Consider the following 21,643-nt stretch of genomic DNA (forward strand, 5'->3'; position numbering starts at 1 on the left):
GTGATCTTCCTAAATGTCAGAGAAGTGTTGGTTGAGGTAGTGACTCCTCCAGCTTTAACTCTTGACATGTCCTGTACTGTCTGAGAGAGTGTGTGTGGGCAGAGGAAGAATGATGTGACTCAAAATGAGAAGCTCTTTTCGCCTCTCTCTAATGTGTGTGTGTGGGCTTCATCATGACTGGGGTTTCACCCTGCAGAGCATGGGGCATCTGGAGCTACCTGTAAATCAGATTGCTTTCCTATAGATGGGAGATGCTTGAATCAAGGGCCATGATCACTTTTTATTCTGTAGAATGAGAGTACGGCTGAATAGAAATACAAAGAGAGGAGAGAAAGAAGAGTAGTAAAAGGGGGAACATATCTTTTGTGTCCTGAGTTTAAAAATGGTGTTTGTTCTGAATGTATATAGGTCTAAATACTGATCCTTTTAACTGCTGAATAGAAAGCAATTAAGGCTGATACTTTTCTAACTTTACTGACATTCACACTGTCTGGCATTTGGTTCAGTGTTCACAGTAATAGAGAAGTAATAGAGAAAATGGAGTAATAGAGAAGTGGGTTGCGAGAATTCACTGTGGTCATTTTCAACAACTGAGAATTGCAATAAATGTGAAGCCAACGGAAGAATTTTCAGAATGGGATTTCATTTTCAGAATGTGTCTTCCTATATATTCCCTAGAAGGTTCTGCATTCCAACTGGTTGAACAGGCATGAAAGCTAAAGATGTGTAATGCCCAGAACATTCTAAGCTATAGTTTCCCGCCCTCACCACAACTGGGCAGAGTTCCAAGCCCATCAGGCAGCCATACGCCTACTATCAGCTGACGAGTATCACAGCGGTCTCATGTCTAATTATACACCCAGAGAGAGAGCGGGAGAGAGAGGGAAGGAGAGAGGGATGGGGAGAGAGAGAGAGATGGAGAGAAAGTCAGAAACCAGAAAGAAGGGTTGTGAAAGGGAAAGAAGAAGGGAGAGAGAGGGAGTCAAGACTGAGCTAGAAACGGAGAAAGAGACAGAGCAACAGAGAGGAAGTGAGGGAAGGAGGGAAGGAGAGGGCACAGCAAATCTGGTAGATATGTCGAGAGGGCTAGAGATAGTGGGGGTGTAAAAGAGAGTGGGAGGAAAGAGAGAGAGTGCGTCTGTCTGATAGACATAGTGAGGCTGTCTGGATGTTCCCATTCACTCTGCAGCATGCTGTACTAAAGACTCACACCTTAACCAGAAGAGAGAGAGAGAGGTAAGGTGTCAACTGTTCAGATGTATCTTGTGAATGTGATAATATGTGTGTAAGTGTGTGGGAGGAAGGTATTCATCTCCTTTGTAGTCATTAGATATGCATGGTATTCCTTTATGTTACGGTTGAAGTGGTAAAAACTCAATAGCAATAATATTGCATCAGTGATAAAGTGCATCTAACCCATCTAGATCATTAGGCTTCACATCAGTCAGAACTTACACAACGCGATATGACCAGTTTTGTTTGGGGTGTAATTTGTAACTTGGAAATGTGTTGCTTGAGAAAAAGAGCTCTGCACATAATGATAACAATACCAAAAGAAAAGTATGTTTCAGGACTTTCATAGCAATTACTGTTCCACTACAAGTAACACACTGTATGAAGATTGCATTTGCATAGTCGTAGTATGACATGCACAGCAAGGTGAGGTCAATTGATACCCTTAATAGGTTATACTACCAGTCTGCTGCTCTGAGTTTTTGCCCAATGATTGGCCTCTGTCAGTACAGCCCTCTGTGTAAGGAATGTTTCTCAGTTTGAGGGTGTATTCTGTCCCATTCTTATGAGGTCATCTAGTCTGTACACACAATGGAAGGTATGATCCAAGCTATGCCTCATACTTCTAAGACATGTCTGTTAGTCAGAGTGAAAGAGCATCATTCAGCAATCAAGGGAGCTGGTGACTGCTCTGCGGTGGTGTGATGACACCATTCAGGCCTTGGCTTTAGCTTTGCATAAGATTGCACCGTAAAGTCTTGCTCTGTTTTCTTCTATCACTTCTCTTCAGGCTTTCGGTCAAATCATTTAAATAAAGAGCATGTAGATTTGAATAGGTAAACTACTGGCAAGCGTGTGCATTGTGAAATATCTTTATGGTATGAGCTGTACATAGGAAATGCAAGGTTAAGCTACATTTCTATATAAGGTCATTATTTTTATACAATATTGAGAAGTATAACAGTTTTATCTGCATGTATTTTGCTCAGATTCACATGAATACATTATGCATTTTGTTGCCGTGCTGCATAGTAGGTCAGCTACAGCGAAATGAATAACTCCTGTTGATGGTAAAATCAATGACATCCCATGTATGAAGATCATTGGGTAAGAATGTGATATATTATTCAGACAAAGTAGATTATATTTGTCATTAGTGTTGGAAAGCACAACACAGCACCCCTGTGCAACACCTCCCCTCATCTACACTGTTCCCACAGTATGCACAGTAATATACTGTGTTACCATAGTAACTTCTTCCTAAGTAGATCCAGTTAAAGTTTAGTGTTCTAGTGAGCCAGACTTCAGCTGTCAATCACACTCTCAATGCAGCAGTCCGTGGTTTGAAAGGCTCTAATTTGGAGGCAATGGAGAAATTAGTGATGAGATTTCAAGGGCACAGTCACCATCTGTAACTCCATAGGGGTCTAAGAGAGACAGGGAGAACTGGCAGAGAAAGACCATGTCTATCACTGATGTAGCAAATTTTAAAGAGAGAGAGAGAGTAGGGAGAAAAAGAGGGATATGAGAGAGAGAGAGGGCGTTGTGAGAGTGCGCAATGAAATATAGTTTATGAAATGCATCATCAAAAGTCACATGACTATAAGCTGAAAAGCCTGTAATACAAGGCTATGAAATGTATAAAATTATCTTGGTGTACCTTCCTCTTGGGCTTTTGACATAAGGTTAAGGGTTAAATTATAATTTATGTCAAACAAACACCTTCCTGTCTTTTTTCAGATTGGATCATTGAGACTGAGAACACCTTCGACCTCTCTGTCAGTGATGATTCACCAGAGAGTAACGGGATCCCTTAGGGTGTCTCTTTCACATGAGGCCTATGTGACTTAACCTCTCCACAACAACCTGTAGGCCAGGGAACTGAAGTGTCAGTATATGTGACGGCTGTGTGAACCAATGAGCACCACACTAACCCCAGAGACCGGCCTAGGCAGAGAGAGTCTCCCGCCCAAGAAGAGGGACCCCAGACCAGGCCTCTCAGAGCAGCCTCCTGCTGTCACGTTCAAGGTCCCCTTCCCCTACAAGAGCCATAATGAAGTCAAGCCCTACAATGCATCTTACTCAGACCTGCTCCCTCCTACATCTGCATCTGTGCCCCCGCTATACCAGCCCTGGACCCAGTCCCCCACCACAGCCTCCACCACCAGAGTCAACCCCTATCTCCCCTCTCCTGTCAACGACAGCTATGGCTGGGCTGAGTGGAAGGAGCACTATTACAGAGGTTGGGCTGCAGTGCCTTCAGGGTGGGAAGTTCCCTACATTCTCCATCACCCCTCAGAATACCCACGCCACCCCTCTATCTGCAGACACATGGCCTTGCCTACAGAGGAGCCCAGTGGGGTGGAAGCAGGGTACAGATGGCACCTTAATAAAAAAGTGAGGGAGAAGTTAAGTCCACACACCACACAGCAAAGCAGACAGAGCGGCCCATATATGAGAAGAAGGAAACAGGGGGGCCACCAGCCACGACCCAGCTCAGGGACAGGTTCTGCCCCACTGAACACTGCTCTATCTCCTACCGCCAACAGGAACCTACACCACCACCCTGAACTGGTATACACAAACCTCTCCACAGCCCCCAAGTACCATGCTTCAGGGCAAAGTCCTTTGGAGTTTGAGGCACAATCTCCCATAAGACCATCACTTATTGACCAATCAACAGAGAAATATTGGACCATGGGAGTAACAGAAAAAGTATGTGTGCCTACACATCTCTCCTCCCATCACTCTTCCTACCCTTCCACCTCTTCTGACCAGTTGCCCTGGTTGCTCCCTCACTTTGCGGCAGGCTCTTTAATCGAGCTCAAAGATGGGCGGCTGAGGAGGGTTGAGGATTTGAAGACAGAAGACTTCCTAATCGGCGCGGAGGCTTGTCCAGAGCTGCGTCTGAGCTGCTGCACTGTGCAGCACATCTCCCCCTCCACAGCCCCCTCCCTCTCCCGCCTCCTCATCCTCCTACACGAGGAACACTCTCAGGTGAGCTGGGCCTGAGCCTACTACATCATTACATCACATGAGCTCATGTCAGTGTGTTTGTCATTGTATGCTTGTCTACTGACATTTCCATAATTTATAACATGGAATTCAATATACAATATATCATAAATATTTGCAAATAGTATAACTATGGATGAGTCTAACCCTAAAGAAAATGAAATACATTCCTGCAGTATCCCTCATTATGACACTACATCAATGCCAATCCCCAATTTCAGAACACTAACACCACTTTAGTAGAAAAACAGAGGTACTACATTGTGACTGTAACAGTATTTTTTCCCACAGGAGTTCCTGGATGTGTATGTGGAGTACCCGTTCTTTGTACGTGGGCGTGGCTGGTCCTCCTGCTGTCCCCAGAGAACAGCCCGTCTTTGTGGCCTCCGCTGCCACCAACTTAGTGTGGGTGACGTCTGCCTGGCTCTCATACCCACATCACCCTCCGTTCCCCCACCCACCCAACCCCAGGGTCCTGGCACCCCAGCTAGAGGGCCTAAGCCCCTACAAACATCCTGCCCCCAGGCTCCTCTTCCCCCTGCTCCAGATAAGCCAAAAGCAGGGCAGAGAGGGGGGTTGGAACCAGCACGGAAGAGGCGTTGGTCAGCCCCTGAGCTGCGTGGCCAAGGCACCAACTGCCCGTACTGATAAACACCACTACCATATGGAAAGGGAGCCAGCAAAGTCTAACTTTTGTTTTATTATCTTTATCTCAACCTCACACTCTTTCCATCCCTGTGGTTGTCTTTTTCTCATTTCTGCTTGTCTTTTTTATATAAAGGTTTATTATGATCAAGGAGGATAGAAATATAGATTTGACTCTCAGGATTCTGGATCCTAAGCAGAGTATAATTGCAGGTATTGGTCTAAAAGCCATGGATTATCAGGGATGTGAGAGAGAATATATCAGGCACAATATATTACCTTGACCCAACTCTAGAATTGCAATTTTAAAGGTGTCACCCAATATTATTAAAACTTGAAAACATAAACACTCCTAATGTTATCAATGAGATCATTCAGGGGAAATACATTCTATGCTACCTCTATATTAGCAACTTTAATTGACAGAACTGATTTCTGTATGTAGAACAGTGAATGTTGAAGTAGGCCCCAGTGACTGTGAATGGCTCCCTGTGTGCTGTATAGCTGACAGTTGTTGGCATTACATTATGCACTAGATCATTGGTGTCATTGGTGTCCGGTCTGTTCTTTTACCTCAACTTTTGCTACAGTTTGACAATCCTTTATGTTCTGAAATTCTAATTGAAATATTTCTGTTGATTAAGAATAAAACATGTTAAAGGGCTCTATTCAATCTGTATGGCGGAAATTCAGCGTTACAGAGTGATAAACATTTCAAATGGAATGTTCTGCGGAAGCAGAGACTGTATTCACGGTAAATGCAGGATACAGTGAGCTCCAAATGTATTAGGACAGCGACAAATTTTTTGTTGTTTTGGCTCTTTATTCAAGCACTTTGGATTTGAAATGACTAGGAGGTTAAAGTGCAGACTGTCAGCTTTAAATTGAGGGTATTTTCATTCATATCTGGTGAACCATTAAGAAATTACAGTGCTTTTTGTACATATTCCCCCATTTTAGGGGACCAAAATTATCGGTCAAATTCACTTATACAGTATATGTATTAAAGTAGTAAAAAGTTCAGTATTTGGTCCCATATTCATAGAACACAATGACTACATCAAGCTTGTTACTCTGCAAATTTGTTTAATGCATTTCCTGTCTGTTTTGATTGGGTTTTAGATTAGTTTGTGACCAATAGAAATGAATGGTAAATAATGTATTGTGTCATTTTGGAGTAACTTTTATTGTAAATAAGAATAGAGTATTTTCTAAACACTTCTAAATTCATGTGGATGCTACCATGATTACGGATAATCCTGAATGAATCAAGAATAATGATGAGTGAGAAAGTAACAGACGCACAAATATCATTCCCCCCCAAAAAAAAAAAAGAAATGTGCCGTTATTGTAATTGTGAGAGGTTAGCATGTCTTGGGGGTATGACATTTCTAGCGCGCAATCTGTAACGCTTCGGCAATACAGACTGAATAGAGTCCTAAAGTAGGCTACATTTACTATATTTTACCTCACCAGCTGATGTTTACAATATTTATATACATATGCTTATAGAGCCTATGATAGATTATACATAAACCACCAACGTCTTCAGTTACCATGTTTTGGTTGTCAGTGTGTGAGAGAAGGCTTTTCTGGCCAAGTGATATAAATGTATTACATCTGCTATGCCTATGAGAGTTTCTGTGCACTTTGTTGCTGTAATCTGACATTTAGTTTTTACAGAAAATATGGCCTCGATCGCCCACCTGCAGGTCTGGAAGGACATCAAAAGGAAGCTGGAACAGAATGATAGCTCAGAGTTCTCTTGTGGGCAAAACCAATGGCATCTCTGGGACCACATGCCTTTCTTGTGCTGTGCAGAGCTTGGTGATATATGTCTGTGCCTCCTCCTCCAGGAAACTCAACCCAAAAGGGCATACTCTATCAATCCCACACAGTCTCGTATGAACCGTCAGCTCTGCCATCTCTCACAGCAGCAGCCTCTGAATCTGCACACAGACAGCCAGATGTCTTACACCTGACCTCTGCTCCGCAAAATACATCATCACCTACATGCCGTTCAAAGGAAAAACAGACAGCCATTTTGTTCTCATCGTAATCAAAGTAAACTCAGCTGTTTGTGGAAAAAAATTAGCTATGCTGTAAAAAAGAAACGTGTCAAAGTAAACCCATTTCAGAGACTGTCTAATGCAATCAGATGCAGCAGTTTTATCCAGCAATTGTTTTACACAGAGGCGCTGGGTGCACACAGCAGAACTGTCCAAACTGGATTTATCTTGTTCAAAGGCACATCTTAAAATGTCTACTCATGGATAAACAAGCAATTGCTAAATTCTTAATTCTGCTCCGTTTTGGAGCATCTTTAGCATTTCATTTGAGTCTCATGCCTCTATCCAGGGGGATATCTTTTTGTATTCATCAATACTTTCCTTTCTTTGTTCACTTAAGAAACATGAGATTATAAATAAATGGATGACAGTTCAGTGTCTGTGATGTTTCATTCCTCCACGGTACTGACTGGGAATTCTATTGCGCTCTAGATGAGTAGCCTTGTCCCTATCTTTAATGCACCATGTAGTGGAGACAATCCAGATGCCAAAGATCTTCTTCGTAGTTGGGCTAGAGCAGTATGCCTCTACTGCTAGGGCAGTATGGCTCTACTGCTAGGGCAGTATGTCTCTACTGCTAAGGCAGTATTGCTAGTACTTGTCACTTTGCAGCCAATAATAAAGGCAGTTAGTCTTCCTGCCAGTCCTGAAGCAGCAGGTCCTTATAGATCAGGCAATAAATGAGTTTTGCTGCATAATCCCCATTTCCTCCTCTTCCTCCACTTCCTCCACCAGCCCCAGTGTATCCTGAGAAGGGGAAGTCTAATGGTGGTCAGTGACAACCGCAGGCTCTGACCACCATGTTCCGGTACTTCTTCAGAATGACATTGGAGCTGTCGTCAAAGTAGAGGACAGAGATGCCGTGGAGCTGGGTGGGGGCACAGCAGGGTTTGGGCACTGTCTCTGGGTTTATGAAGTGGACCTGAGAGGGGGGGGGGTGTAGAATAGAGCACTGTTATTAGAAATATTTAAGTGTGGGGTAAAATGTGCATTGATACTTTTGCAGTTTTCTTTACAGGGTGCAGGACATCAAAGAGTGCTTTGATAAAAAATAATGATAATAATAATAATTTACAATTTAAAGTAAACACTACAGTGAAACCCTGAGAAAATGCCATATTCAACCCCCTCAGTAATGTATATGATAATATGAAAGCTACAAATATTCTTACCAGAGTCTGCACAATAGCATGATTGGTGGCATTCATGTAGGAGTTGAGGGGAAAAGAGCATTCGCCCTGGCAGTAGTACGCTGCATAGCCCTCAGGTGCAATGATCCAGTCCTGAGGGGACAATTGAAAAAATGAATTTCTCATAACAACATCCAACAAATGGGAGATGGAGATAATGTCATATTGAATATATTCAAGTCATACTCCTATCTAAGTGGGTGAATAGAGAAAGAAGAGGGGGTGCTCAGATCATTACTGTACAGAACAGAGATATCAGGACCTGGTGTGATAGAAGGAGTCGTAGTACTGTACCTGCCATCCCAGATCTCTGAAGCTGACATACAGCTCATGCTTCTTACAGCCCTGTTTCGGGTCTGTGCTGAGGGTCTCTGAAGACAAAGGGAGAAATTATCAGCATACAGATTAATCAGCACAATCAACTGTGATCACTGTCACTTAAACACTGTATAATAGAGGTGTTCCTAGTTAAATATTATTCATAGCCTGAAAATGAAGTTTACAAGTTTATAAAATGTTGACTGACTCATTAACCTCCAAGTGGGTAATTTGTGTACCTGCTGCAGCCTCAGCAACCTTCAGCGCGTCCTGGGCATTCCTGGGGTTTTTAGAGCGGTTGGGGTTGCGCCCCTTGTGGCCGTGGGCAGAGCGGACGCTGCGGAGACGAACCTCAGTTTCCTTAAAGAAGGCCACCATAAAGGGCTGCTTGTCCTGTAGCCCACTGCCCCACACCAGCCCCACTAGCCTGGGGTTCACACTCTGGCCTGTAGAGGGAGACAGAAATACATGAACATGTCAGTCCAGATAACATGTTGATATTTTTTAATTCAATGTTATGTGGTGGGTGTACCAGCCCTAGAGATCTACCTCTGTTGGACCAGCGGCCATTCAGTACTCTTATAACTTGTGACAGTGACTCACCGTCCATGCTCTCTAGAGCTAGCTGCAGGCCCAAGTTCTGGTCCAGGTTCACTACCCACTGGTTACTGGTGGCTGTGATGTCAAACACCAGCCAGCCTTCCTCTATAGCCCACACCACACGTGTGTCCAGCAGGAACAGGTCCTCCTCACTGAGGGGCACATGAACTACTAACATTAGATACACAGCACATAAAGTCTCAGTTAGATACACAACAAAGAGTTACAGACCTAGGAAGTGTGTTCTTCTAAATTCTAACATCAGTTGCCTCAAGTCTGGAAAATGTATATAGGCTTGCCACTTCACATTGCATTTCAAACCATTCTCCTCAGTGGCAGTTTGGGATGCTGCTATGTAGTGCAGTATGTAAAAGTAAAGTAGTTATATAAAAGTTGATCTAGATAGCTGATACATATTCCAATAAATAGCAGAGACAGAAGAGACTAGCCACCCGGAGAGAACCCAGGATACAGTAAATCCAAAACAAGAGACGACATGCAGTGTCGATCTAACCCCACCGATAGCCATTATTAAAAGAGGAATCTTTATCACAGATGAAAATTCCCAGACTGATTGAAGCAGATATCACAGCTCTGGGGCAGATCTCACAGACAATGGATTTGTTTACAGATTGACTTTCAGGCCCCCAGGCCCACAACACAGACTGTTTCTTTTTCTTGCCGCCTTGTTGTCTGTATGGAAGGCATGCGTGTCTCTGAATGACAATGGTGTTGTTCTTAGCACCGACATAGCCTCACTGTCACCTCTGTGGGACAGGCCATGCCTACACATGACTGGGCTCTGATGTCACCTAGCAGGACAAGCTGTATGTGTGTGTGTGTGTGTGTGTGTGTGTGTGTGTGTGTGTGTGTGTGTGTGTGTGTGTGTGTGTGTGTGTGTGTGTGTGTGTGTGTGTGTGTGTGTGTTTTTTAGGTGGACAAATCAAACTGTTGATCACTACAATCATAACGGATAGTGTGGCCAAAAAGAGAGGGGTTGGGTGGAGGGAGGGGAGGGTTGCTAGGTATTAGAGAATCCGGATTAAGTGAATGATGGCGGCGTGGGGAGTGAGGGTGGTGTTTGAGGGGGTGTTCTATATGGTCAAGGTGGGTCTCTGCAGTTTTAGGGAGTAGTATACTGTTTTATAAGGCCACACACATAAAGATTAATGGAAGAGGTGTCACCTGTCAGGGGGCTCCTGTAGCACCTGGTACACGTTCACATGGAAGGTCTCATTCTCATAGTGTTCTCCGATATAGTCCTTGTAGATTCTGAACTCTGCAGCGGAGACAGCTTCTCCCTCTGGGATATGGGACAAGTCAAAGCGGAATTCCCTGTTGCGCCGAGAGGACGGGACGTTCTGATCCAGCTCAACTGTTGAGAGGGGATAGTGGGAGAAAAGAGGTTACTCACTACCCATACCAACTGATCCCGGATCCGCTTTTTCCAACAGCTAACCTCATCCATTAAAAGCTGCACAACTAACACAACGAACACTGACCCTGGAGGGTTAAAGGCACATCCCTTTTCTCCCCATATTCCCTGGTCTGTTGAAACAGTGGGGGGTGCATGTGTACCAACACACTCAGTGCTGTGAATACACTCAGATCAGCAGCCAGGTGGTGGTTTAATTCTGCCAAAAAAATTTGCTGAATCAAAGTCTTCTGATCCACATTGCTCCGCCCACATCTCAGAAGCACTGTGTAAAAAATAGGAAACTCCTGCTTCCATGAGGGAGCTGATTGATCTTAACATCAGTCTGCATAAAGCACCAATTGGGGGGGGGGACTCCATGTTTAAATTACACACGTGCTGACCACAAGAAAAGCTTAAAGCGATGCCAGAAAAGCCACAGCAGCCAATCCAATGCCCATACATACACCCTGCAGAAACAGTATGATCCTAATGTCATAATCCTCAAAATGTTATCCATAATCCACCATAGGAGAATACATTTAACCACTATACATGATACATGAAGTACTATATTCTGGAGGGGAATGATAATAGAGTATTTATGTGAATGGTCTTTCTGAGACTAGGCTAGGCCTGATATCAGTCCCCCAACTGAGATCCACGGTGTCCCACCCTGCCCTGAAACAGCTGAGCCACTCTCAGAGTTTCCACAATAATGGTGGTGGGGCAGAGCCAAAGATTTCCTGAAGGTTTCCAGCGCTGTGTTTTTACAGCGTTACCCAATGTGTTTGTCCTTGGAAAGCTTAGTGGAGGTCTCTTGAGCAACGGGGGACTTCCCACACTGGAGGTGTGCAGAGTGGAGCGATGATTACCCATCTTAAACACATCCTGCCCACTAGCAGCCCCCATGACATCATATGTCTGTCTCACTGGTGCCTTGGTATTGTTTCAGTACCGAACACACACACACACACACACACACACACACACACACACACACACACACACACACACACACACACCACACACACACACAACTTAATGCAGCACACATGCACCCAACGCCTTAAAGCCCAGAAAACAATTTTTAACCACACACACCGTAAAGAGCATTCTGAACCATGCAAGTCATTTGTTAAACGATGGAAAGAAACCAGGGCGTTTTTATGAAGGCAATAATTGCTCGTAAGGTCTTGGTGTGTTTACGTTAGGGACCATTAGCTCCAGAGATCAGCCCTCAGATATGCAAACTTCTCTCTGTGAGGCATTTCAACACTTTTCTTAGCTCATGACACAGGGTTCAACGTGCGGCGCTGGCGTGGCACAATCGATCGCCTGTTTGTTTATAATGAATCATTTTCAGCTGCCAATCAAAATGTATGGGTGAAGTTAATGAATATCCTACATCAGAGGCAAAACTAAAACCTAGAAAATCTACTTGGTATAAAATAAAGTAAGCTGGAACACAATGAAAATGCCTAATGAAAAATACACTTTCTTAATCAGATGTCTAAAATAACCCATTTCACAGCACCTATCCGGTGGTGTATGTGACAATAAAACATGTTATTTAAAAAAAAACTATGACAGTCAGGTTTCAATTTAGCCTGTTGGGTTCACAAACCTTTTACAAGGCAAACTTTTACCATACAGCACCATCTTCTTAATTTCATTTCACATAGAGCAATGTGAAAGATAATTGATAAGCCTGTCTCTTATTCCCATATGCGGCAGGTGTGTTCTCATGGAAGCAAGAACATGCCAAAGACATCTGTGTCTGCCTATGGCAGAGTCCCAACAAGAGGAACTAGCAGTACAGGAATGCAGGTCAACTAAGTCCAACCAGGAACCATGCAGTCAGGTTATAGTCAGATTGGTTCAGCAGTGTAAAGTCAGACTTGAGCTCTCCCCTCCACAGTATGGCTATAGCTCCATTATAACGACACAGATGTGCAGACAAGCTACAGATGTGTGCGGTCAAACTGCAGCTGTATAGTCAGATGTGTTGCATAGTCATGGAAATGAATACATATTGATAGTGGGCAGACTGGATGGTGGTTGGGGATTCTAACAGTCCTGACTCTATGTGGGGAAATGGTATACAGTGGGGTAAAAAAGTATTTAGTCAGCCACCAATTGTGCAAGTTCTCCCACTTAAAAAGATGAGAGAGGCCTGTAATTTTCATCATAGGTACACTTCAACTATAGGTACACTACAGACTAAATGAGAAAAAAAAATCCAGAAAATCACATTGTAGGATTTTTAATGAATTTATTTGCAAATTATGGTGGAAATAAGTATTTGGTCAATAACAAAAGTTTATCTCAATACTTTGTTATATACCCTTTGTTGGCAATGACAGAGGTCAAACGTTTTCTGTAAGTCTTCACAAGGTTTTCAAACACTGTTGCTGGTATTTTGGCCCATTCCTCCATGCAGATTTCCTCTAGAGCAGTGATGTTTTGGGGCTGTTGCTGGGCAACACGGACTTTCAACTCCCTCCAAAGATGTTCTACCTATGATGAAAATTACAGGCCTCTCTCGTCTTTTTAAGTGGGAGAACTTGCACAATTGGTGGCTAACTAAATACTTTTCTGCCCCACTGTATGTACACACAAAACAAATGAGTAAAAAAGGATACCCTACAGCAGTTTCATTTCAATATATTAAATTCACTTAGGGGAAAGAAGAAAAAATATGTCCAATATTCCACAAGAACAGGGCATGAGAAGCCAAAGCTTTTTCCACCGTTAATTAGTTTAGGAAATGTAGGAAGCAAGACTAATAAAACTGAACTGATTCCATCATTTCCGAGATGCGTCAACATTGGCCACCTAAATACCTGCACATTGAGAGAGAAGCTGCGGGCTAGCGAGGGGAAATGCCTTAATCCAGTTTGGCTTTAAGCTATCACTCCAAGGACTAGAGGTCGACCGATTATGATTTTTCGACACCGATGCCGATTATTGGAGGACCAAAAAAGCCGATACCGATTAATCGGACATTTTTTTACATGTATTTATTTATTTGTAATAATAACAACTACAACAATACTGAATGAACACTTTTAGTTTAACTTAATATAATACATCAATAAAATCCATTTAGCATCGTTGCCCATCGCTCCACAAAATAAATAATCAAACATGTTCCATTTGGTTTAAATAATGCAAAAACAAAGTGTTGGAAAAGAAAGTAGAGAAGGAGAAGAAGGAGAAGAACGTAAAAGTGTAATATGCGCCATGTAAAAAAGCTAACGTTTCAGTTCCTTGCTCAGAACATGAGAACATATGAAAGCTGGTGGTTCCTTTTAACATGAGTCTTCAATATTCCCAGGTAAGAAGTTTTATGTTGTAGTTATTATAGGACTGGGAAGCGCACTGGAGGCCTGGTGCATGGAGCCGGCACAGGTGGCACCGGACTGGTGACACGCACTTCAGGGCGAGTGCGAGTAACTGGCACAAGACGTACCGGACTGGGGAGGCGCACTGGCGGCCTGGTGCGTGGATTCGGCACAGATTGGCACCGGACTGTTGACACGCACTTCAGGGAGGGTGCGGGGAGCTGGCACAGGACGTACACGGACTAGGAAGGCGCACCGAAGGCCAGATGCGTGAAGCCGGCACAGACTTCACCAGACTGCTGACAGGCTCTTCAGGTCGAATGTTGAGCAGAACACACTTGACCAACATCTCTCTCTCCCCCAACTTCTCCATCGCCTCCCTGACGGTCTCTGGCTCTTCCCTCTGCTCAGCTGCCAGCTCCATGTGCCAGGACATACCGGGCTGGGAAGGCGCACTGGTGGCCTGGTGCGTGGAGCCGGCACAGATGGCACCGGACTGATGACACGCTCTTCAGCACGCCTGCGCTGTAGCCTACTCCTCGCCTCCACCTCTCTCCGGTATCCCTCATTGAATTCCTCCACCGTCTGCCATTCGGGCTCTGGCACTCTCCGCTGCTCAGTCGACCAACCCATGTCCCGTCCCCCCCCACAAAAAAATCTTGGGGATTCTGTGGCCGCGGCCCCCGGCGTCGTCGCTGTCCTTCTTGATCTTTATGCGACTCCCGCCAAGGAAGGGTCTCGCATCCACTCCTGATCTCCTCCCAGGTCCAACTCACCTTCTCCTCCTTGGCACGCTGCTTGGTCCTTGCTTGGTGGGATATTCTGTCACTATCGTGATGAAAGACGGACCAAGGCACAGCGTGATTATAGTTCCACATCTTTATTTAAGTGAAACTTCTACAAAACAATAAACCAACAACGAAACGTGAAAGTAGTGGTGCTACATGCACATACACAAAACAATATCCCACAAAGCAGGTGGGAGAAAGGGCTTCCTAAATATGATCCCCAATTAGGGGCAACGATTACCAGCTGCCTCTAATTGGGAACCCTACAAATCACTAACATAGAAAATAAATGACTAGAACACCCCCCTAGTCACGCTCTGACGTAAACACCTGACCTAAAGAACTGAGGGCTCTCTATCAAATATCAAATCATATACTTAATTATAACATAATAACACACAGAAATACAAGCCTTAGGTCATTAATATGGTCAAATCCGGAAACTATCATTTCGAAAACAAAACGTTTTTTCGGAACAGTTCCATATTTTATCTTACGGGTGGCATCCATAAGTCTAAATATTCCTGTTACATTGCACAAACTTCAATGTTATGTCATAATTACGTAAAATTCTGGCAAATTATTCGCAATGAGCCAGGCGGCCCAAACTGTTGCATATACCCTGACTCTGCGTGCAATGAACACAAGAGAAGTGACACAATTTCCCTAATTTAATATTGCCTGCTAACCTGGATTTCTTTTAACTAAATATGAAGGTTTAATAAAATATACTTCTGTGTATGGATTTTAAGAAAGGCATTGATGTTTATGGTTAGGTACAGTCGTGCAACGATTGTGCTTTTTTTGCAAATGCGCTTTTGTTAAATCATCCCCCATTTGGCGAAGTTGGCTGTCTTTGTTAGGAATAAATCGTCTTCGCACAGTTCACAACGAGCTAGGCGGCTCAAACTGCTGCAAATACCCTGACTGTTGCACAGAACGCAAGAGAAGTGACACAGTTTCCCTAGTTAAAAGAAATTCATGTTAGCAGACAATATTAACTAAATATGCAGGTTTAAAATATATATACTTGTGTGTTGATTTTAAGAAAGGTGTTGATGTTTATGGTTAGGTACACATTGGTGCAAAGACAGTGCTTTTTTCGCGAATGCGCTTGTTAAATCACCCATTTGGCGAAGTAGGCTATGATTCAATGATAAATTTACAGGCACCGCATCGATTATATGCAACGCAGGACACGCTAGATAAACTAGTAATATCATCAACCATGTGTAGTTAACTAGTGATTATGTTAAGATTGATTGTTTTTTATAAGATACGTTTAATACTAGCTAGCACCTTTACCTACCTTGGCTCCTTGCTGCACTCGCATAACAGGTAGTAAGCCTGCCACACAGTCTCCTCATGGAGTGCAATATAATCGGCCACAATCGGTGTCCAAAAATGCCGATCACTGACTGTTATGAAAACTTGAAATCGGCCCTAATTCATCGGCAATTCCGATTAATCGGTCGACCTCTACCAGGTACCACCAGGACTGGCTCTTTACAAAATGGTGGAACCCACATCTGGAAACAGACTGTCAATCAAATGGAGAGAGGGGCCATGGGTTCATGAGAGGAACGGGGACCCTGCATCCTTCTCATTCTTTCTCTTTTCTCTGCACTTTATATGCACTTACTTCTTCCCTTTTCCTCTATCCCCGTCACTCCACCCTGCCTCACATACATGCTCGCATAGACACATGAATGGGAATAGAAGGTTAAAAGTGCCAAATCTATTCCTGATGATAAATTGAGAACCTTACACACGCACAATAGGCCATGAAGCCCAACCTGTATCCCTCCTGTAAGCCTTGAGGCAGGACAACGAAGGGGAAAGGGTTGACTTTGGATGAAAAGCCCCAGCCGGATGGGAGCCACAGGCACCACACTGTCTGCTGTTTCACCATAGTGATATTAGACCCGTGGTGAGATCTCCAAAGGAAACAAAAGCAGGATTTGGGTTTTATAAACGCAATAATGTCCAAGGAAGCCCCCCCTACTCCTCCCACCCTACCCCCTTGATTTACGCCCACACACACACACACACACACACACACACACACACACACACACACACACACACACACACAGCCAGCCACCTTAGATGCAGTACCTGTGACCAAAAACACTAAGGTAACCTGCCTAAATGACTACCAACCCGTAGCACTCACATCTGCAGCCATGAAGTGCTTTGAAAGGCTGGTCATGGCTCACATCACGACTCCAACACCATCAAGTTTGCCGATGACACAACAGTCGTAGGCCTGATCGCAGAAAACGATAAGACAGCCTATAGGGAGGAGGTCAGAGACCTGGCCGTGTGGTGCCAGGACAACAACGTCTCCCTCAACGTGATAACGACCAACGGGATGATTGTGGACTACAGGAAAAGAAGGTACGAGCACACCCCCATTCTCATCGATGGAGATGTAGTGGAGCAGGTTGGGAGCTTCAAGTTCCCTGGTGTCCACATCACCAACAAACTATCATGGTCCAAACACACCAAGACAGTCATGAAGAGGGCATGACAAAGCCTATTCCTCCTCAGGAGACTGAAAAGATTTGGTATCCTCAAAAGGTTCTACAGCTACACCATCGAGAGCATCCTGACTGGTTGCATCACTGCCTGGAATGGCAACTGCTCAGCCTCCGACCGCAAGGCACTACAGAGGGTAGTGCGTACAGCTCAGTACATCACTGGGGCCAAGCTTCCTGCAATTAAGGACCTCTATACCAGGCGGTTTCAGAGGAAGGCCCTAAAAATTGTCACTGGCTCCAGCCACCCTTGTCATAGACTGTTATCTCTGCTACCGCACGGCAAGCGGTACCGGAGCGCCAAGTCTAGGTCCAAAAGGCTTCTTAACAGCTTCTACACCCAAGCCATAAGACTCCAGAACAGCTAATCAAAGGGTTACCCAGACCTGTCTTTTACGCTGCTGCTACTCTCTGTTTATTATCTATGCATAGTCACTTTAACTCTACCTACATGTACATATTACCTCAATTACCTCAACTAACCGGTGCCCCCACACATTGCCTCTGTACCGGTACCCCCTGTATGTAGCCTCGCTATTGTTATTTTACTGCTGCTGTTTAATTATTTGTTACTTTCATTTTCCATTTTTTACTTTACACTTATTTTTCTTAAAACTTCTAAAAGCATTGTTGGTTAAGGGCTTGTAAATAAGCATTTCACTGTAAGGTCTATTCGGCGCATGTGACAAATAAAATTTGATTTTAGTCTTTATCTCCCTGTTGATTTGTTCTGCCCTCCCCAGGGTACTGAAATGCCTGTCCAAATCATGCTAAACAAAGCCTTGCTAAAGCCGGTCTCCCAGAGCACTGAAGGGATTCAGGGGAAATCAGATACAGCCATGTTGTCATAACATTTACAACTCAGAATGCAGAAGAATCTTATCTAAAAGAGAACATTACCATAAGCCTCCACGTTTAGAAGCTGCACACAAATGGAACGTCACTCACACACAAACACTTAGCTCATTGACTCGGTTCAACAGTAGAGTTTTGTCTGCAAAGTGGTCACAAACAACAAAACGGCAGTGAAGAAAGCTTTCACCCTTTAATACTTCTGCCAACAGGTAAACTGTGATTAAGTCTGCTTTCTACAGTCAACTCCTGTGATTTAAGGCAAGGTTAAGCCAGAGAGACTGACTCCTAACTGGAGCATCTACTGGGTCCTCAGCAGTGCTCTGTCTGACCAGCACAACACAACCACCCTTCACCTTGCCTGACCTCCGCTCTCCTGGTCAGTAATCCTACAGACCAGACAGGTCCAAAGAGAAACCATGGTAGGAATTTTTGTTTAAAAAAAATGAAAATTGTGTTATTTACTGAGTAGAAGGCTACCTACCCTACACTCTAAAAAAAAAAGAGTACCACCTAGAACCTAAAACAGTTATTTGGCTGTCCCATAATAGTTTGGTTACAGGTAGAACCTTTTGGGTTCCATGTAAAACCCTTTCACCGAGAGTTCTATGTGGAACCCCAAAGGGTTCTCCTATGTGGATGGCCAGAAAACCATTTTTTTCTACAAGTATATGAGCAATTGAGACACTGAATGAGTCAAAGTAAGCATAATGAGTGTATTAGCATTACAGTGCAGTGTCAGATAAATCAGAGTAAACCTAAACAAGCAGGTGTTTAATTATTGTGTTTAGGTCATGTTCATGTGAGATGTGTTGAGTAAAAAACTATTTAGAAGGTATAGTAAGATAAGAGCTTCTGTGTCAAGACTGGGTCATCGTTTGTGCAAAGGTGAAATAAACGTTTTTTTTGCTTTTAAAAATAAAGTGAGCAATCGCGAAATATATGTTTTATATCATGTAGCCTAAACAATAACATATCAATTAATATCCATCGAAATGAATGGATACGTCTCTGGATATGGTGATAAGGAGGACATACCAAGATTGACAAAGCTCATCACCATATCCGCGTCATTGAGGAAAATACTGTTTTGCTGGGTCACCATCTGGGGCCCCTTGGTCGTTAAAACGGGCTTATAATATGAAAAGCCTGCTGGCTGTTGTCCGTCCGTGGAAATAGCGTTGTACAAATCCAGCATGAACATCGGGGCAGCGTTTTGTTTGGTGTAGATATGCGGCCGGGGCCGGTGGGGCAGCCCCAGGATGGAGAGGATTTCCCGCTGCATCTCCCGGCGCTCCTGGCTCCTCAGACGGCGCTGGATGAAGCTGGAGTGAACCTCGTTATCAAGAGTGATGTTAGACAAAGTTGTCTCAGCCAAAATACAATAACCCCACGCAAGAAGCAGCGCCGAAGCTCGTCGACGCAATAAAGTCCCCATTTTCAAATGCATGCGTGTAATTAATTGATTGATACAAAGATAGAGATATGCTATCTAAAATTACTGTCCCAAATCCTCATGCATTGGAGAGCGAGCTTCGACCCTGATAGCCTACTTTAGAAGCTGAATCAAACATCAGCCAATCATCATCAGCTTTGGTGCGCACTGCAATGTCAGGCAAGGCTCTCCTCCTGCACGGGACTTTACTGAGTTGCAGTATCTGAGGGGAGGGGACGGTGGGCTTTGGCATGGGATTTCCCTATGGTGGCGGGGGGGACGACATTTGAGGACATTTTTGCACCTCTATCTTGATAATAGAATAATGGTTGGGGACAAATTTACCCGCGATAACCGTTTAAAACCTTTATTGTCCTATCAAACCTTTGTTTGGACATGATTACAACACGTGCAACAGTTGATAAACTTTTGGAATTATGACTAACTAAAACAAGAAGTCAGTCGTTTAAAGTACTGAAGTAAAAATACTTTAAAGTACTACTTAATTCGTTTTTGGGGGTATCTGTACTTTACTATTTATATTTTGGCAACTTTTACTTCAGTACATTCCTAAAGAAAATAATGTACTTTTTACTCCATACATTTTCCCTAACACCCAAAAGTACTCCTTAAATTTTGACAGGAAAATTACTTATAAGTAGTATTTTACTGGTGTCACGATCTTCGTATAGAGTAACCCAAAGCGCAGCGTGGTGTGAATGCATACTTTAATGATTGACGAAAAACACGAAGTACACTAAACAAACAAAACAAACTAACAAGACGAACGTGACCGCTATCGAAACTCTGTGCAAACATGCAACATAACATAGACAATAGCCCACGAACCACAATACAAAACGGGCTACCTAAATATGGTTCCCAATCAATCAGAGACAATGACAAACACCTGCCACTGATTGAGAACCATATCAGGCCAAAACACATAGAAACAGACTAACTAGAAATGCAACATAGAATGCCCACTCATATCACACCCTGACCAAACAAAACATAGAAACAAACAACGCAAATAATGGTCAGAGTGTGACAGTACCCCCCTTAAGGTGCGGACTCCGGCCGCAAAACCTACCTATAGGGGAGGGTGTGGGTGGGCATCTGGCCGCGGTGGCGGCTCTGGCGCGGGAGGTGGACCCCACTCCACCACTCTGGCGGCTCAGGACAGACGGGAGACTCTGGCGGCTCAGGACAGGCAGGAGACTCTTGCGGCTCGGGAGACTCTGGCGGCTCAGGACAGACGGGAGACTCTGGCGGCTCAGGACAGATGTGAGGCTCTGGCGGCTCAGGACAGACGGGAGACTCTGGCAGTGCTGGGCAGGAGGAAGGCTGTGGCAGCACTGGGCAGGAGGAATGCTCTGGAAGCGCTGGACAGGCGGGTGCACCTGTAGGGATGAGACGGAGAGACAGCCTGGTGCGGGGGGCTGCCAGTGGAGGGATGGTGCATGGAGGTGGCACCGGATAGACCGGACCGTGAAGGCGCACTGGAGATCTTGAGCACCGAGCCTGCCCAACCTTACCTGGTTGAATGCTCCCCGTAGCCAGGCCAGTGCGGCGAGGTGGAATAGCCCGCACTGGGCTGTGCTGGTGAACCGGGGACACCATGCATAAGGCTGGTGCCATGTATGCCGGCCCGTAGAGATGCAGATGCGTAGAGTCGGCTTCATGGCACCTGGCTTGATGCCCACTCTAGCCCGGCCGATACGAGGAGCTGGAATGTACCTAACTGGGCTATGCACACGCACCCGGGACACAGTGCGCTCCACCGCATAACACGGTGCCTACCCGGTTCCTCTCTCTCTCCAGTAAGCACAGGAAGTTGGCGCAGGTCTCCTACCTGGCTTCGCCACACTCCCTGTGTGCCTCCCCCAATACATTTTTGGGGCTGCCTTTCTGGCTTCCAGCCACGCTGCCATGCTGCCTCCTCATACCGGCAACTCTCTGCTTTCGCTGCCTCCAGCTCTGCTTTGGGGCGGCAATATTCCCCTGGCTGTGCCCAGGGTCCTTTGCTGTCTAGAATCTCCTCCCAAGTCCAGGAGTCCTGCGTTCTTTGCTGCTGCTGCTGCTGGCCGTTACCACGCTGCTTGGTCCATTGTTGGTGGGTTATTCTGTCACGTTATGTTGCATGTTTGCACAGAGTTTCGATAACGGTCACGTTCGTCTTGTTAGTTTGTTTTGT

At 44.6% G+C, this 21,643-nt stretch overlaps 2 protein-coding genes across 2 annotated transcripts; one reads left to right on the forward strand and one right to left on the reverse strand.

Moving 5' to 3' along the window:
- The first annotated feature begins 928 nt into the window (after positions 1-928).
- LOC112219525 lies at positions 929-6,102 on the forward strand. The gene is made up of 3 exons (XM_024380846.2): positions 929-1,236; positions 2,974-4,230; positions 4,540-6,102. The coding sequence occupies exons 2-3, from the start codon at positions 3,151-3,153 to the stop codon at positions 4,894-4,896; spliced, it is 1,437 nt and encodes a 478-aa protein (XP_024236614.1). The 5' UTR covers positions 929-1,236; positions 2,974-3,150; the 3' UTR covers positions 4,897-6,102.
- A 673-nt stretch (positions 6,103-6,775) lies between these two features.
- LOC112219517 (bone morphogenetic protein 7) lies at positions 6,776-19,625 on the reverse strand. The gene is made up of 7 exons (XM_024380834.2): positions 19,050-19,625; positions 10,256-10,445; positions 9,074-9,222; positions 8,710-8,916; positions 8,447-8,523; positions 8,135-8,245; positions 6,776-7,884 (listed from the first exon to the last, which is right to left on the reverse strand). The coding sequence occupies exons 1-7, from the start codon at positions 19,459-19,461 to the stop codon at positions 7,735-7,737; spliced, it is 1,296 nt and encodes a 431-aa protein (XP_024236602.1). The 5' UTR covers positions 19,462-19,625; the 3' UTR covers positions 6,776-7,734.
- Between the last annotated feature and the right edge of the window lie 2,018 nt (positions 19,626-21,643).

The sequence above is a fragment of the Oncorhynchus tshawytscha genome, linkage group LG02 (assembly GCF_018296145.1).
Source record: "Oncorhynchus tshawytscha isolate Ot180627B linkage group LG02, Otsh_v2.0, whole genome shotgun sequence".
Taxonomy (NCBI): Eukaryota; Metazoa; Chordata; class Actinopteri; order Salmoniformes; family Salmonidae; genus Oncorhynchus; species Oncorhynchus tshawytscha.